Source organism: Cervus canadensis, chromosome 18, assembly GCF_019320065.1.
Source record: "Cervus canadensis isolate Bull #8, Minnesota chromosome 18, ASM1932006v1, whole genome shotgun sequence".
Classification (NCBI taxonomy): domain Eukaryota; kingdom Metazoa; phylum Chordata; class Mammalia; order Artiodactyla; family Cervidae; genus Cervus; species Cervus canadensis.
Genome location: NC_057403.1, coordinates 59,833,000 through 59,851,560, shown reverse-complemented (window position 1 = coordinate 59,851,560; position 18,561 = coordinate 59,833,000). Strand labels below are relative to the sequence as shown.

The 18,561-nt window shown below is 46.2% G+C and overlaps 1 protein-coding gene across 1 annotated transcript in view; it reads left to right on the top strand.

The window, feature by feature from the left end:
- Positions 1–18,561, top strand: part of VAT1L (vesicle amine transport 1 like) — a 165,926-nt gene that overhangs the window by 68,835 nt on the left and 78,530 nt on the right. Inside the window, exons 4-6 of the mRNA XM_043437233.1 lie at positions 3,021–3,163; positions 13,217–13,320; positions 15,544–15,599. Of these exons, the coding sequence (XP_043293168.1) occupies positions 3,021–3,163; positions 13,217–13,320; positions 15,544–15,599 (303 nt within the window). The remainder of the gene's footprint in view (positions 1–3,020; positions 3,164–13,216; positions 13,321–15,543; positions 15,600–18,561) is intronic.

Sequence of the window (18,561 nt, the reverse complement as noted above, 5' to 3'; positions counted from 1 at the left end):
CAACAAAGACCCAACGCAGCCAAAAATAAATAAATAAAATTTTCTTAAAAGAAATTAACCAAAATACCAAAGCTATTCTTAGAGCAGAGAAGAACAGCCCATCTAGAGTCTCAGGTTCATGGCCGTGTTCTAAAATGTTGACCTCCAGGCGGGCATGTCAGTAATGTGTCTATTTTAGACGGCAACTTAAAAATCCACTTAGCTCGAAATGTCAAAATAAGTAGACAGCATGGCATAATAGAAAATGGCAGTAGCTGGGAGTCAAGAGACCTTGCTTTGCATCCCAGCTCTGCCTCAGAAGAACTGGGTCACCCTAACCTTTCAGAGTCCCCTGTCCCTGCTCTGTAAAACAATGAGGAGGAGGGGGTAACTGGATGAGCTTATAAATCTGACATTTTCTGATGCTCTCAATGTTGCCTTTCATTGCAAATGTTGGGAAGAATTGTGTTTCCACAAACTGACCTGCCAGCCTTATTGAGTCCAGCAACATGAATATGTAAATAAAGTGAGAGGCGGTAATTCATATCACAGATGCCTTTGGTGGAATAATTTCCCTCCTTAATAATTTCTGCCTCATGAAGATGGTTGATGGAACACTGGAAAAAGATAGCATTTGGTTTTAGGATGCAAATTAATTAGCAAATTGGGTTTTACTGGAAGGTTTGTGAATGCATGTTATTGTAGTATTTTGCCCACTGACTCAAACCTCTGACCATACTGAAAAAGGACATGGGGAGATTACCCATTCCTAACTACTTTTGTGATTTCTCTTGAACCATTTGCTATTTAAACCTCATGTACTGGCTTTTTCTTCATATGCTTGGACAGCTCAGCTCTGGGTGTAATAAGCCACTATGGGGCATGGATGGTTAACACTGACTGAGTACCATGGTTTGTGCCAGGCACCAACCTGTGTTACACGTCACCTCATTTCACGCCCCCGGAGCAGATGCTGTCAAGCACATCATACCTTCTCTGCACTCAGCATGCTGCAGTTTGCTCACTCAGGGCTCCTAACTGGCTGTGGAAGCACGTTTGGTCTCTAAGGGCAAGCCAGACATGCCTACTGCTGCAGAAGCAACCCTGAACCCATATCAGATGGAAATTTGGTGGACAGATATTCCAGCTTCCTCACTGCTTGGTTCGGATAATCCCAGGTGTAATCTACATTTGCTGATGGAGTTCCTTAGAGGGACCCAGTTCCAGTTACCATGGTGGATGTTGACTTGATAAACACACCCTTTATTGACTGCCTCCTATTTCTGTCTTGATATCCTGGTGTTTCCTGCAGTCCTGTTCCAGACAAAGGCTGTTGTTGTTTGTTGTTCAGTCACTAAGTCATGTCGGACTCTTTGTGACCCCATGGACTGCAGCACACCAGGCTCCCCTGAACTTCACCATCTCCCGGAGTTTGCTCAAAGTTATGTCCATTGAGTCTGTGATGCCATCCAACTATCTCATCCTCTGTCGCCCCCTTCTCCTCCTTCCCTCAATGTTTCCCAGCATCAGGGTCTTTTCCAGTGAGTCAACTCTGTGCATCAAGTGGCCAAAGTATTAGAGCTTCAGCAACAGTCCTTCCAATGAATATTCAGGGTTGATTTGTTTATTGACTGCCTTCTATTTCTGTCTTAATACCCTGGTATTTCCTGTGATCCTATTCCAGATAAAGGACTTGCTCTCAAAATCCTTGCCTCAGGATCTGCTTCTGGGGAATCCAAACTAGGACATCCTCCAAGATCCCTGGGGCATAGGTAATATTAGTGCTGACTTATAGATGGAGAACCTGAAGTCCAGATGGTTAAATGATCATTGTTCTGTCTTGGTACCAGGGTTTTGCTGGCTCTCCTTCCTCTATACCAGTGATTCTCAACCAGGGGAGATTGTGTTTCCCAGGGAACACTTTGAAATGTCTGGAGATATTTTTTTTAATTCATTTATTCTTTAACTGCAAGGTAATTGCTCCACAGTATTGGTTTCTGCCATACACCAACATGAATCAGCCATAGGTATACACATGTCCCCTCCCTCTGAACCTCTGCCCCACCTCCCAGCCCATCCCAACCTTCTAGGTTGTTACAGAGCCCCAGTTTGAGCTCCCGGAGTCATCGGCAGATTCCCGTGGGCTATCTGTTTTTCATACGGTAGTGTACGTGTTTCCAGTTGTCCCACCTTCTCCTTCCTCCCTACCCCTGTGTCCATAAGTCTGCTCTCTCTGCATCTCCACTGCTGCCCCGCACAGAGGTTCATCAGTACCTCTTTCTAGATTCTGTATATGTGCGCTAATATACGATACTTGTTTTTCTCTTTCTGACTTACTTCACTTTGTGTAATAGGCTCTAGGTTCATCCGCCTCATTGGAACTGACTCAGATGTGTTCCTTCTTATGTCTGAGTACTGTCTCATTGTGTATATGCACCACAGCTTCTTTATCCATTCATCTGTTGATAGACATCTAGGATGCTTCCATGTCCTAGCTATTGTAAATAGTGCTGCAATGAACAGTGGGCTATCTGTGTCTTTTTCAGTTTGGTTTCCTCAGGGTATATGCCCAGTAGTAGGACTTGCTGGGTCCTATGGTAGTTTTATTCCTAGTTTTTTTTAAGGAATCTCCATAGTGGCTGTTTCAATTTACATTCCCACCAACAGTGCAAGAGGGTTCCCTTTTCTCCACACCCTCTCCAGAATTTATTGTTTGTGCATTTTTTGATGATGGCTGTTTTGACCAGTGAGGTGGTATCTCACTGTAGTTTTGATTTGCATCTCTCTAGTAGTGAGCGATGTTGACTGGAGATATTTTTGGGTGTCACAGCTGGGGGCTTGCTGCTGGTACCGAGTAGGTGAAGGCCAGGGACCCTGCTAAACATCTCACAATGCACAGTTCAGCCCCCTGCAATGAAGACCAATCCAACCAGAAAAAGGTCAATAGCGCCAAGGCTGAGAAATCCTGCTTTTCGCCCAGCAAGACTAGCTGTCGGGTGGTGGCTCTCCTGTGTGACTTGTCTGTGATATTTCACTTCTAGGGCCAAGCTGTGGCTCAGCTGTGCTCCACTGTCCCCAGCGTGACTGTCTTTGGAACGGCTTCTACTTTCAAGCATGAAGCCATCAAGGACTCCGTGACCCACCTCTTGGACAGAAACGCAGACTATGTGCAGGACGTGAAGCGGTAAGATGCTTGTTCTAAAGGCACCGGGATGGTCCCTGCACTTCTCTCTTAAAGAATTTCTCTCAGTCGTGTCTGACTCTTTGTGACCCCATGGGCCCAGGTCTCCCACACTGCAGGCGGATTCTTTACCAGCTGAGCCCCCAGGGAAGCCCAAGAATACTGGAGTGGGTAGCCTATCCCTCCTCCAGGGGATCTTCCCGACCCAGGAATCAGACCGGGGTCTCCTGCATTGCTGGTGGATTCTTTACCAACTGAGCCATCAGGGAAGCCCCTTGTTAAAGAACAGGAGCATCATTTAGAGGAGGGCTAATAACAGTCATCAGCTCAGTGGTAAAGAACCTGCCTGCCAACGCAGGAGACTCCGGCTGATCCCTAGGTTGGGAAGATCCTCTGGAGAAGGAAGCAGCAACCTACTCCAGTGTTCTTGCCTGGGAAATCCCATGGACAGAGGAGCCTGGCGGGCTACAGCCCGTGGGGTCGCAGAGTCAGACAGCTGAGCATGCACAGACTCTTTCTCAGTGTCATAATGCCATAATGATGAACATGCATGTTACTAGCTCTGGGCTATTTCACATGGAATTCGCTCATCTAATCCTCTCAACAGCCTTATTATTATCCCCATTTTGGAGAGGATAAACCCAAGGAACTGAGAAGTTAAGTAACTCACCAAGCTGAATTGTGAGAGCTGCTACAACACTACCATAACACAGAGAAGTTTATTTCTCACTCATTCACATAACAGCCCCAGGGAACGTGGACTCCAACCTGGGTGTGACTGAGAGCCACCAAAGGACCACGGTGGGGACAAATGGGACACAGGTTTGGAACAGTCACTGGTGCTGCAGGGAGAATGAAGGCAGAGGTGTCAGTCTGCTGGCTGTTGCGGTCTCCACGGGGAGACTTTGGTTTATAATCGGATCCGTATTCCACCTGTGACCCTGAAGCTATTGATCACGGCCATGTGCACGCCACCACAGGGAATCAGATGGCACACCCAGCTGCCGCCACACTTGCAGATGATCTGTGGGTCTCCACCCTGCTGATTCTCAGCATTCAAGGCTGATTCCCAGGCTCTGCTCCACCCACAGCCCCTGGGAGGATTCAGCCACATCCCAGAGCCACTGTTTATGTATTTTCAGTCTCCAGCACAAAACTGTAAGCTACACAGGATTAGGTTGTCCAGCTAGCATCATAACAAAGAAATCATTTTCTCCACATCCCTGATTAAGATGAAAAATTGAAGGGCTGCAAGACGAGAGATCTGGTTGCTTGAAATGATAGATTTGGAGCAGATTGGATGAAACTTGGGAAGTTTCTTGGAAAGGAAAGCCTTCTGATGGTCTGAATTCTCCCATTTGATTTTAGATTTTGAATGGGGAGATCTATATGCTATTTAAGGTTGCCCCAGTATTTCCCATGAGGTGTGAAAAGAGAGCTTTAAAGCTAGATATTAGAACTTCACCATCCATTTCTCAGATGTCCAGAGATCACAGGCATTTTGTAAAAAATTTAAGTATAGATGATTATATTTTCCAGTATAGTTTTACAGGATATTGAATAGAATTCCCTGTGCTATACAGTAAATCCTTGTTGCTTATCTATTTTATGTATAGTAGTCTGAAAGACTTTCAGAATATACTTTTGCCTGCTTTTATACACCTCAGGTGGCTCTTTATTCTTTTGGCTCACTGGGCCTTCGATGCTGCTGCTCGCAGGCTTTCTCTAGCTGCAACGAGTGGGAGTGACCCTCTCTGGTTGTGGTGCTCGGGCGTCTCGTGGTGGCTTCTATTGTTGTGGGGCACAGGCTTCGGGAGTTGCAGCACTCGGGCACAGTGGCTGTGGGCATGGGCTTAGTTGCTCCGTGGCATCTAGGATCTTCCCGGAGCAGGAGTTGAACCCGGGTCTCCTGCTTTAGCAGGCAGGTTGTTTACTGAGTAGCCGCCAGGGGACCTCCTTCCTTTCTTTAACTTGCATCTTTCAAGCTCTGATCCCCCCGTCCTCTTTCCTTTCATCCTCTGAAGCGATATTTTTGCAAGCATCCTCTCCTCTGTTCCTGCCCTGACCAGCTTAGTCAGTACCAAGTATCTGTGGTGGGCCGGGTACTCTGCTAGGACAGCAGGTCCAGCAGAAACCACCGTGAGAATCACTGTCTTCACGGAGCGGAGAGTCTCAGTGGGGAAGACAGGACAGAAGATACTGAAAGGTTCATTGCTTTGCACTTTGGTGTGCACTCCGGCGGAGAAATGCAAGGTGCTAGTGAAATCAGCACAGGCACATGGGGAAATCAGACATGTCATCCATCAAAGGGTGAGATTCCGACTGAGAACTGAGGGATGAGAATTAGGCCAAAGGAAGAGCGTTTCTGACCCAGGGGAATGGCGTGTGCTAAGGCCCAGGGTCGGGAGAGACTTGGTCAGTTCCAGAATCTGCAAGGAGACCAGTGAGGCTGGAGGACGTGGTCAGAGGATTTGGGAGGTGGTAGGAGAGAAGCAGGGGATGGCAGCTCTTCTGAAGAGGTGACAGTCCGTACCAGGGAGCCTCTGTGGTCCCCACACCCCAGGAGCTGCACCATCCCCTCATCCCCTCACTGCACTTGACCTGCTCCGTTAGCCCGGAATTGACAATTTCTGCTGATGTCAGAAAAGCAGAAGATAACAGCATCTGAGGGTCATCTCCTCCGACCACCATCCTGCAAATATGACCTCCAACACTTCCTTGAGTTTTTAAGTAGAGGTCCTAGGATTAGCCTAAAAATGACTTGAGAAGTCACAGGTATATTTATACTCTCTGTCCCATGAAGCCTACCCTCAGGAAAAAATCCAAAAGAAGATAAAAGCCACAGGTCCATGTTGCCTGTTTGCAGAGCCAAGCGCTGCTTCTGCCTCACTGTAGGCGCCCAGGATAGACCGACAGGGTGAATTACAGCATCGTCTGTAATAGCGAAAATCCAGAACCAGCCCCCATCAGCAACAGAAGGGAAATGGCTCGGTAGATTACACTACACCCACACACTTGAGTATTATGCAGCCCCTAAAAAAAAACATACTAGTTATGAAGACTCTGTCAGAAAATGAAAAAAATATCCGTAGTAGCATATTGAGTGAAAAAAGCAGTATGCCAAATTCCAGCTACACTGTGATCACAGCTTTGTATAAATCCTTGGCGTGTGAGGACATAAAATGAAAGGGAAAAAGATTCACCCACTAAGATGCAACAGGAGTGGAATGCAGAGTGACTTTTCCTTCTTTTCTGATCCATGGATATTATCTGTTACACAATGCTGTGTGTAATCAACTAGGAAAAATAATAGCGTAAAATTTCTTGGGACGGAAATTCTTTTATCAACCAGTCAGTCTGCTTCTTTTGAACATGTCTGCAGCCTAGAACCAGACATTTTAAAGAGAATGGGGGAAAAATATTTATAATACAGACAGAGCCTTTATGTCACTCCCCCCTTCTCTTTTCAGGAGGAGAGAGATGAGTATGCTCATTGTTTCAGGAGAGGAAACAAAGTGGATGCGTTCGAAGCTTTGAATTGTGTGTGTCTGACTGTAAGGGCTTTAAAAATAAAGAGGAGAGAAAAGACCAGAGGGAGCACCAAGGTGGACGGCCCCCCACCCCCCACGTGGGAGCTCAAAGACTAGGAAGTATTTTAGTCCGTAGAGAGGGGCGGGGAGTGAATCCCACGCCAGGTGTGCATCTGTCCTCTCGTTCTTTAGAGCATCTTAGTGAGACCATTTGGTGTGTATCCAGCAAGATGGAAATTCCACATCCTACAAATAAAGAAGCTGAGGCCAAGTGGAAATTAACAAACGCCTAGCCAGCAGGAGAGAGCAGAGAGAAAACAATAGAGAAAGGGTTCCTTCCTAGAGGCGGTTTTGCTAAGCGCCAGTGGGAGGCGTCGGTAGTGAACTTTTACTAAGCAGCCTACTGTGTGCTGGGCTGGCTGAAATCGCCTCATCCCTCTGTCACGAGTTCAGTGGCAGTGGTTAAAGCCGTGGCAGGAATGAGTTCTCAGAGACGAGGGGATTCTGAACGAGAAGACGTGCAGGAGAGCCAAGGGCCCAACTGGAAACAGAAGTTACGATGATAAAGGGGAACTGATCTCTTGATTGACAAAGTCGAAGGGCCGCTTGCCCAGTAATGACCCAATGGCAAAGGCCACCACTCAGGAGAAATTCCCCGCTGGTCCAAGTGGGCGAGAAGCAAAGAGGCGGCACTTTCTGGGAAGGAGCCAGGGGTTGGGGACCAAGGACAGACAGACAGGAAAATCTTGGGTCAGCAATCCCCAAATATCTTGCTGCTGAATTTGGCAGAGGATCTCTGAGCTGGGGCTATTTCTATTTGCTTCTTAAGTCTGCAGAGATTTATGACAGCAGGAGAAAGCAGAGTAGGAACTGCTGCCTTTAACTCTCTGCCCCCTCTGTGTTTATGTGATTATGCAGGCAAGGTGGACACTCAAGAAACTGGGGCCCTGGGGGCAGCTCAGAAATGAGGATGGTCTCTGTGCCTCTGACGGGCTGCGTAGCTCTGCTTGTGAGAGTCATGATTGTTCCATTAAAAGATGCTGCTAAGGTGCTTGTCAATGGAAGGATGAGCAAGGGAGGACCTGACCCAAGCCTCCGTGTGGAAAGGCAGTGGAAGTGTTCGTTGTTCAGTCATATCCGACGCTTTGTGACCCCATGGACTGCAGGCTGCCAGGCTCCTCTGTCCATGGGATTCTCCAGGCAAGAATGCTGGAGTGGGTTGCCATTTCCTTCTCCAGGGGATCTTCCTGACCCAGGAGTCGAACCCGGGTCTCCTGCATTGCAGGCAGATTCTTTACCATTTGAGCCACCAGGGAAGTCCCTACTTGCGGGGCCTGAGCATTTTAACTAGACCCAGTGTTCAGTTCAGTCTGATTCACTGACTGGGCTTCTAATAACTAAACAGGGGATGGAGCGCTTTTCCATTTTGCAGCTCTCACCTGAAGGAACATTGCTGGCCCTGAAAGGAGCAATGTCTGCTCGCAGGTTTGACTTCTACAACCAAATTGAGTCAGTGGAGTGTTCTTACCCTCAGGGCCCCCAGGAATGGCACCAGCCTCTACCCAGCTTCTCATCCTTAGAATCCATCTCCTCCCTTCCCTTCAGCCCCACTGCACCACTGACCTTCAAAAGGATGTGATGTCAGCAACGTGCAGCGAATTTGTGGCTTATTTCGAGCTCTGTGCACGGGCAAACCCTGTCTTGCCTGACTCTCTGCTCAGCCTCCACTGGGAACCATAAGTGGCAGTGGTAGTCACCCCCGGCTTGGCTACAATCCACCCTACAAAACTACTCCATCTCTGGGACTCTCACTTGGCGTCCGGCTCAAACAAGGGCCCTCCTATTCCCCACACAGTCAGCTGACTCCACTGAGCCTGTTTCCTCATCCATCAAATGGCCCTGAGTCTCGGGATTGGCACGAGGCCTCGTGAGATGAGACTTGTGCTGTGCCTGGCACACAGTAGGTGCCCTTGAACGTGGGGCTTTAGGAATAGCTAGAAAGTCAGGGTGTCTGGGGTGGTGAGTCAGAGGTGAGGATGGGGAAGTGGGCAGAGCATATGGCCACGTGTTTCTGTGGGCATGCCCTGCATTTCTGCAGAACCACAGACCAGAGGCTAGAGCCGCAGGCCGAGGCCAGGCAGCCAGTGCAAGGAACTGGGATGGGCAGAGGGGAGGTTGTGGGCCCATGAGCAGAACGTGGGTGTGAGGAGCCCCGGACAGGAAGTGGGGAGCAGAGGACAGGCAGGGCCAGCGGGGATGCCCCAGAAGGTGTCAACAGCCTGGTGTCGGGGAGGCCACTCCTGCCCCTGGGCGGCATCCTGCCGGCCGAGGGAAGGGCCTCGGGAAGTGAAGTTCACGGGGAGGACTTGGTCTGGGAGGGCTGGTTAGGAGATGCAGGGCAGGCTCTCACTTCCACGGGAGGGCGCAAAACTGACCTCGGACGGACGTGAGAAAGGAAGATGTGCAGCTCCCCAGCAGGGCGGGCTCAGCCGGCCTCAGCCGCATCTGTGCGCCGCCTCCCGCTGCCTCTCCAGCCTGCAGCAGGCTCCCTCCCTTTTTTTAATTTTCTAACATTCTAAATTGCTTTATTTCAATTAGTGTGCAAACCAGAAGAAAAGAACATTTACCAAGGAAAGTTTGTGACCCCCTTTTTTCTATTACTGCACACCATGAAAAATTCATCTTATGGTGGTTCAGACTCAGGACTTATTTACATACACACTTGTTTCATGCACATATACTTCTGCATGTTTATATAAACTCACACACCCTCATATTTTAAAAATACGTAGATGGAAATGAAAGTTTGGTGAAATGAAATGCCCTTACTACAATTTGTTATTTTTTTTTAATCCCAATCTCCTCCATTATTCCTCCTCCAGCCTTTCCCCCTTTGATAGCCACAGTCTGTTTTATAAGTCTGTGAGTCTGTTTCTGTTTTGTGAATAAATTCATTTGTACCATTTTTTTAAATTCCACATATAAGTGACATCATATGGTGTTTGTCTTTCTCTTTCTGACTTACCTCAGTTGGCATGATAATCTCTAGGCCCATCCACGTTGCTGCAGATGGCATCATTGCATGCTTTTTCATGGCTGAGCAATATTGCATTGTGTGTCTGTTTGTGTATAGGGCATCCTCTTTGTCCATTCCTGTCAGTGGACATTTAGATTTTGCTTCCATATCTTGGCTGTTGTAAATAGTGCTGCAGTGAACATTGGGATGCACGTATCTTTTTGAATTGTGTTTTTGCCAGGTACATGCTCAGGAGTGGGATTGCTGGATCATATGGTAGTTCTATTTTTAGTTTTTTAAGAAACCTCCATATTGTTTTTCCACAGTGGCTGCACCAATTTACATTGCCACCAAAAGTGTAGGAGGGCTCCCTTTTCTCCACACCCTCTCTGGAGTTTATTGTTTGTAGACATTTTGATGATGACCATTCTGACTGCTGTGAGGTGATACCTCATTGTAGTTTTGATTTGCATTTCTCTAATAATTAGCAACATTGAGCATTTTTTTTTTCACGTGAAGCAATCAATTTTGATCATTATGGAGAGTTAATTTTTTTTAAAGATTTTAAAAATGAATTTATTTATTTTAATTGGAAGCTAATTACTTTATAATATTGTAGTGGTTTTTGCCATACATTGATATGAATCAGGGGAAACAGTGGAAACAGTGTCAGACTTTATTTTTCTGGGCTGCAAAATCACTGCAGATGGTGATTGCAGCCATGAAATTAAAAGACACTTACTCCTTGGACGGAAAGTCATGACCAACCTAGATAGCATATTAAAAAGCAGAGACATTACTTTGCTGACAAAGGTCTGTCTAGTCAAGGCTATGGTTTTTCCAGTAGTCATGTATGGATGTGAGAGTTGGACTGTAAAGAAAGCTGAGCACCAAAGAATTGCTGCTTTTGAACTGTGGTGTTGGAGAAGACTCTTGAGAGTCCCTTGGACTGCAAAGAGATCCAACCAGTCCATCCTAAAGGAGATCAGTCCTGAGTGTTCATTGGAAGGACTGATGCTGAAGCTGAAACTCCAATACTTTGGCCACCTGATGTGAAGAACTGACTCATTTGAAAAGACCCTGATGCTGGGGAGGGATTGGGGGCAGGAGGAGAAGGGGACGACAGAGGATGAGATGGCTGGATGGCATCACCGACTTGATGGACATGAGTTTGAGTAAACTCCGGGAATTGGTGATGAACAGGGAGGCCTGGCGTGCTGCGATTCATGGGGTCGCAAAGAGTCGGACACGACTGAGCGACTGAACTGATATGAATCAGCCATGGGTGTACATGTGTCATCCCATCCTGAACACCCCCCCCCACCTCCCTCCCCATCCCATCCCTCAGGGTCATCCCAGTGCACCAGACCTGAGCACCCTGTCTACATGCTGTTCCCTCTGCCTGGGACCCTGTTACCACCTCTCTTCACCCACATATCTCCTCCACCTGCCACTCATCACTTCCCCAGGGATGTGTTCTCTGGCAGCCCTGATCAGGCAGACCCTCAGTGTAAATGGTCTCATGGCACCTTTGTGGCACTGGACCCCATTTGATTTCAACTTAATTTTTATTTGTATAATGATTGATTCATATCTGCCTAAAGTAAGCTCCAAAAAAAGGGGGAGAAATCAAATCTGTTTGGGTTCACCATGACATCCCCCCTGCCTAGGGCAGTACCAGTGCTCAATATTCAATGAGCAAATTAATTACTAATTAAACACTGCTGCCTTGACCTTAAACCAGGGGCTTTCACAGTGTGCAACTGAAATCAGCAGCAGTGGCAGCAGCAGCTGGGAACTTAGAAATGCAAATACTTGGGCCCACTCAGGTTTGAGATCCACTGGCCTAATTCTCTCAGTTCAGTTCACTCACTTAGTCATGTCTGACTCTCTGCGACCCCATGGACTGCAGCACACCAGGCCTCCCTGTCCATCACCAACTCCCAGAGTTTACTCAAACTCATGTCCATCGAGTCAGTGATGCCATCCAATCATCTTATCCTCTGTCATCCTCTTCTCTTGCCCTCAATCTTTCCCAACATCGGGGTCTTTTCAAATGAGTCAGCTCTTCGCACCAGGTGGCCAAAGTATTGGAGTTTCAGCTTCAACATCAGTCCTTCCAATGAATATTCAGGACTGATTTCCTTTAGGATGGACTGGTTGGATCTCCTTGCAGTCCAAGGGACTCTCAAGAGTCCTCTCCAACACCACAGTTCAAAAGCATCAATTGTTCAATGCCCAGCTAATTTACAGATGGAACTTGAACAGACACACCTATGAGATAAGCCCTCTATTGGGTAGAAAACAAAGCTGATCACTTTGGAAGAGCCTCTGTAATGGGTTGGGTTTTGGATAAGACCCGAGGACTTTTAAAGGGCACACTCTTGTTAAGACTCAGCCCTTGGGGGCATGAGAAGATCAACTTCTCGTCTGAACCCAGTAGCTGCATGTGTAATTTCCTAGCTGGTGACACTGTGGACACAGCTGGTGACATTAGCTAGTGCCTGAACTCCACTGAGGGATGAGAGTGGGGGTAGAAAAATTGAGTGATGTGCTAAGACAAGATAACCCCTGCAAACTGACAAATCTGAGGAAATGCCTTTCTTGTCTGACCAGAGCAGGGTCCAGCCACAACGGGTAACACTGTGGGCAGGAATATTTTCCCTACACGTCCCCAGAGAGTTCCAGTCCTACAGCCCCTCCTGCATAATCTCTTTTAACCCAGGAAGCCCCGTACATGTTTATTAAGTGCATGAGTAAGTGAATTAATAAGTGTTAAATAAATAAACAGATGAAGGAATCTTCCTAATAGAGGACGTATGTGGATTCCCTCTTTGCTGGAACCCGTCATCACTGTAGGAAGATCCCCTCTATTTAACCCTCTTCCTCTGAGAGTGTATTTATACGTTGAACCTGGAGATTGGACAAACAGAAGTTTGCAAGTTACATTAGTGTGCCTTTATAGATTCACTGAGGAGGGAGGTGGAGAAGGAAAAGGCCAGACCTTGCGAAACTGGAAGCCCCATGAAGACAGAGAGCTTGCTTGGTTGTAGCACTCTGTCTTCAGCACCTTGGACAGAGTCAGTCACACGACCCAAGCTCCACAAATATGAGTTGTTGATTGACTTACAAAGTGACTGTTTTGTGGTTAGCAATGGGCCAAGCATCACATGTGTCATCTCACTTCATTCCTAGCACAAAAAGACATGCTAGGTCCACTTTCCAAAGAAGAAAGCTGAGGCTCAGAGACATTGACTGAGGTGGCTAGACAGACTGTGACATTCCATGCTGGCACCACCAGCTGGGTTCTTAGCATCCTCCAGCTTTGTGAAATTCTTTGAGATGGACTCAGGAGGATACCTCTGCCTCCCAGGCTTCTTCTGTATGTTTTGATGCTCTCAGAACTCTCTGTGTTCCTGAGAGTCAACAGTATGACATGGGAGGGGAGAGGGCCTGACAGTTTGTTCCCTGACAGGTTACAATATTTTACTTTGTCGTCTCACCATTTAGAATCTCTGCTGAAGGAGTGGACATTGTTTTGGATTGCCTCTGTGGGGACAACACCGGGAAAGGCCTCAGCCTTCTCAAACCACTGGGGACCTACATTTTATATGGTGAGTGCTCAACAGAAGCAGGGGGCAGGGAGCACTGCATGTGTGCTTACAGAGGCTCTGAAAGATGAGATGTGCTGATATGTTGGCAGGATAAGATGGGGGTGGTCTCAATTTTTTCATGTTTTCTATAATATTGCTATCGCTGTTCATTGTTTTCGATTATAAAAGTGCCTACTGCACTATTATCCTATGAGCATGTCTCATTCTAGAAGAAATAAAGCAAGGCCAAGCCAAGGCAGTGATGAGATGAAACCCAGCCACAGTAGGTGGCACAGGAGGGAAACACTAACAGCTTCAAAGGAAGTTCCAAAAAGGAGGCAATAAAGGACCCACAGGCAGATGGAGAGGAGTGGATAGGATGCAGGCAGTGGTGGGGGTGCTGGGGATAAATGGGAAGATCTTCATTACTGAAGGTGAAATTGCAAAGTACAGAATTTCCTTCCTCTAAACTACTCCTGTATGTCCCAATCAAGACAGAAGCTCTGAAGGGACGGAGTCCATGCCTGCCTGTACATTCACTTACATGCTCTTGGGTCTGGGGGATTTATGAAGGACATCTCGGAGAGGTTTCCTCCAGCAGAGTGAGACCCCAGAGCTTCCTCTTTCTCTTTCCTCCCTCTTCTTCTTCCTTGCCTCCTTGTCTTCCTCCTCCAACACCACCTCCTCCTCCTTCCCCTTCTTCTCCTCTTTGTTACAGGCATAGAAAGCAATTTAAACACTAGTCTCCATAAAGAAAAAAGCACATCTGAAGCCAGATGTCACATTCCAAAGCCATATGATCTTGGGCTTCTCCAGTGTGTGAGATTTTTGGCACTCTGTTCCATGGCAATAGAGTAGAAAATTGAGCCTTACTTCTGTATAACTCAGGGAAAGAATACTCAGTTCTGTACTATTAGCTGAGAAGTTTATAAAAGAGATATGTGAAAGGTATAAGTGGTCATGCATCATCTTGTCATCATCAGATCATTGTGACAGAAACAGAAGGAAGAAGCTTTCATTGCTGGAGTATTCTGGCGTTAACCGTAGTGGCCATGTATTAATAGTTGAAAGTTTTTGGGGGCGGATGCATAATTTAAAAATTATTACTATTGATAAGAGAAGCTATGAATGTCAATGTACAACATATGGATATTGGCTATGACTGACATCTGAGTCAAATGCAGATGAACACTTTATCCATCATTGCTCATGTACTAGTTCTGTTTTTTTGCCTTACTTTCACGATGTGATTCTGGTATAATATAACTTGATCATATCACAAGTATCTAATTCATTATAGCAATTAATTGACTACTAAGTAATGAAAGCCTAGTGCTATGATGTTTGTATTTCACAAAAGCCATGCCATGAAAGGAGAAGCAAGTTCACCAATGCCAAAAAAGTGAGTTTAAGATAGACATTGTTTTTTCATTTAACGATTCTCTGAGAAGATCTCAGTCCCTGTGGGGGCAAAGCAGAGAAGTTATTGAAAAGGCACCAATATTGTGTAGTATCTCTCACACTTCACCCAACCCAGAACCCAGAAAGGGGTCTTTTCTTTCCGCACGAGCATCTTAGGGAATCTTCCCTAACTCAGCTCCCTGTCTTCCCTCTGAATATCACTAGTTCACTAGCAAAGCTTGGTTACCTACACCTTTGGTCTCAAATGGTTTTCTCCTTTCTGCCCGGACCTCTTTGGAGCTAACATATGACTCACACCATTTCCTTGGTTTCTGAGCCTGTTTTCACCCTCGTCTGTTGCTCTGTACCCTGTATTTCCATCCATTTAAATTCTAGCCCAGCCCCGCCTCTCCCCACCACTTAAATGCCCAGTCAATGTCATCTCCCCAAGCCTCTCACTCACCGAGGAATCAAATTAAAACTATAAAGGAAGCTCACAAATGAGTTCATTTCTCAGTCTCCAAGAATGGAACCATCAAGACATTTTGGCATCCCATCACTTTATTAGAATGTTGGCTTAAATCACATTTTGCCACAGGACCAATTTTCCCAAGTGATGAAAATGGTCACCTTGAGAAATGTTATTTCCTCTTTGATCCAGTGATACTTAGTTAAAATTGTCAACTTGACACCACCCACCCCCTCCATTTCCCTCATTTTTCCAAGGCTGAATTGAATTTCTTTTCAAGCTCTTGACAGTTCAGGGCCAAACAACTGCCATTCTTCCATGTGAACCAAGAGATTGATTTTCATGAGCTTGACTTGGGAGTCTTCCTTTTGCAGGTTCATCCAACATGGTGACTGGAGAGACCAAGAGCTTCTTCAGCTTTGCAAAATCAGTAAGTATCCATGCACGTCTAACGTACGAGGGTGGGGTGCTGCCTGGCATGCTGTAAGCTCTTCTAAGGACATGGACTTGATAGGCTAAATCTTGTCTTTCATCTGCATCATTCATTTGCAAGACAGCCTGTGTTGCCACCCTGCTCATTACACATGGTCAGGACTGTGACTTGGGGCGCTTTTGTTCAAATGAAGCAGAGAGGTGAGAGAGTCAGAGAAACTCCAGAAAGCTTTATTTTGGTTTCAACAGAGATTGTTGGTGTTCTTAATCATTGGTCAAAAATAAACCTAGCATTAGTGAATTCTGTTTGGTCCATGGAGAGACCAGTCTTTCAGTTTGGCTATTTTCTAACCAGGTCTCCAGGGCTGCCTGACATTTCTCCTTATCCTAATTCTACTGGCTTAGAGATACAATGGGACCTCAAATTTTCACAAGCTCCTGGGGCAATTTTTTTGATAGGGGCAAGTGTGTGAACCACTAACTTAGATGCTCATGTCCTGAATACAGTGGTAACTGTGTCTGCAGTTGAGAAACTGCGTTCCTGATACTTCACTGCATCACGAACCTACTCAGGTCTGCATTCCCACCTGGAGCTACAGTTGCTAGAATTAAACTAATCTGGACTCGAACCTGCATTTTTACCCCCACACCCACAACAAGGGGTTGCTGCGTCTCATCAGAGCTTGCCTTCGTCCTCTCTCCTCTACCCTCCCCAGCAGCCAGTGAGGTGCTGGGACTCACTCGTTCTGTGAGCATCTTCTGAGCACCTACTGTTTGTGGCACTGTGCCAAGCACCGGGTACCACAGTGAATGAGGCTGGTGCATTTGATGTCCTTGGGAGGGAGGGAGACAAGCTGAAATAAATAACACATATTAATAATATGCTTTTCAGAACATCTCTGAAAGGGATGAAGATAGGGTGTTGCAACAGAGAAGAGCAGGATGGGGTGGAGGCATTATGAATAGAGCGGTCAGACAAAGCCGGGGCAAGGGGTTTAGAATTTACTCTCAGTGTGACGCTGTGGAGGTATCCAGATGCCCTCAAAGTGCCAACTCTGATTGCCAAAGGCTTTATCCCCAAACACCCCCTGATTCTGGAATGATCAATGCTCCCTGCCCTGAGAGTGGAATGAAAGGGCCTCTGCTTGCGTTTGAACTTCAAAGTTCAGGTCAAGGATTATGCAGCTACGGGATAAATAGGGGAGCAAGAATGGAGCCTAATGAAGGATGCTGTCTGGATCATGTCCCCTGAAGACAGGCTTTGTGTCCCTGGCAGCTGTTTCATTGCTGTGGCTGTAATTAATGTGATGCTGACGGCCTGCTGTGGGGAACCAAATTGCTCCCAAATTACATACAATTGTAAGAAGTGTTTTCCCTTTCTCCCCTACATGCACAATCACAACACACAGTGCTAATGAAATAATTGCAGTGTGCCCAGGTTCAATGAAGGCGCTTGTAAAAACAGCCAGGATGGAGGGTAAGATTCTCCTGCCCAGAACAAGGCTTCTGATTACCAGAAGGCTTTATAGTTGGAGGTCATGAACAAAGTCCATTCCCTTTCAGAGGCCGGGTTCAATATTAGTTGGTCGGTTAGAAGCAAATTGAAGGTAGGGCATGCTGAGGGAGTGGACTGATGGCTTTGCTATGGAAGGTTCTAGAAAGGCATTTTCTTCTGTACATTGGAGAAAAGCTTAGAAATCGAAGGCATAGTTGGAACCATACAGGAATTTCTCACGCAGCTATCCTAATGATGTTCCCACTTAAAATTCTTACAGAGTTTGTGTTCACATGGCATTTGTTTTTAGATCATAAGGGTAATGAGAATAACAATTGAAGTCAACATTTCAAGAGCAGTCTGACTCCAGATCCAAAACTCTTATTCACTCAATCCAAGATATCTCTCCAGCTTCTGATGATAAAAAGATTTCATATTTATAGACCACATACTACAGATGCTGGGCTAAGTCATTTGTATGTGTTAACACACTTATTCCCCATGACGACCCTGCGAAGTGTGGTAGGGAAACTGAATACAGACAGGTTAAGCAGTCTGCTTACAGTTGCACACCTAGTACGTGACAGAACTGGAATTCAAAACCAGGCATTGGACTCTGGAACTCAACCACGACTGGGCAGCAATTACAGACTCAGTGAGCTTTCATTTCACAAACACTGCTGGAAGCAATGTGCATACACCATGAATCAAGTTATTAATCATTTCTCCACCTCCGCTTCTGTGGCAAGCAGCCAGGCCAAATACATGTCTCTTCTAGAGCCAGCCCTGGGCCCCTGGGGACTGTATTTTGGTGAAAATATTGTGCGTGAACCTTATCCCTGTTGACAACCTGTCTTTCTTAGACTTATTTTCCAACCATCTCATGTCCCCACTTTAAAAAAAAAGCCAAGGTATTTTACTTTTTTGAGCTTCCTCAATCCTGGAAGGAGGCAAGATGTAAAGGAAACAAACCATAACATAAACATTAAATTATAAATGTTTCTAAGTGTCCATCACATGGCACTTTGCCTTCTGTATTAAACTAGTAACCATTTTAATCTCTTAGAGTCCTCCGGAAACTGGAACTTCAAATTTCTAGAGTCTAACCAGCACCAAAGGGGACATAATTAAGTCAGAACAAAGCAGTTGGATAACCATTTCTGTGTTTTGTTAATGGGTTATCTACTTATTTTTTCTTACTTATGGCTTCCCTGATAGCTCAGCTGGTAAAGAATCCACCTGCAATGCAGGAGACCTGGGTTCAAACCCTGGGTTGGGAAGATCCCCTGGAGAAGGGAAAGGCTACCCACTCCAGTATTCTGGCCTGGAGAATTCCATGGACTGTATAGTCCATGGGATTGCAAAGAGTGGGACACGACTGAGCAACTTTCACTTTCACTTATTTTTCATGCCTAAAGTGGAAGACGAGAGACAGGAAATAAGGCAGCCATACTTGTCAGGTGTG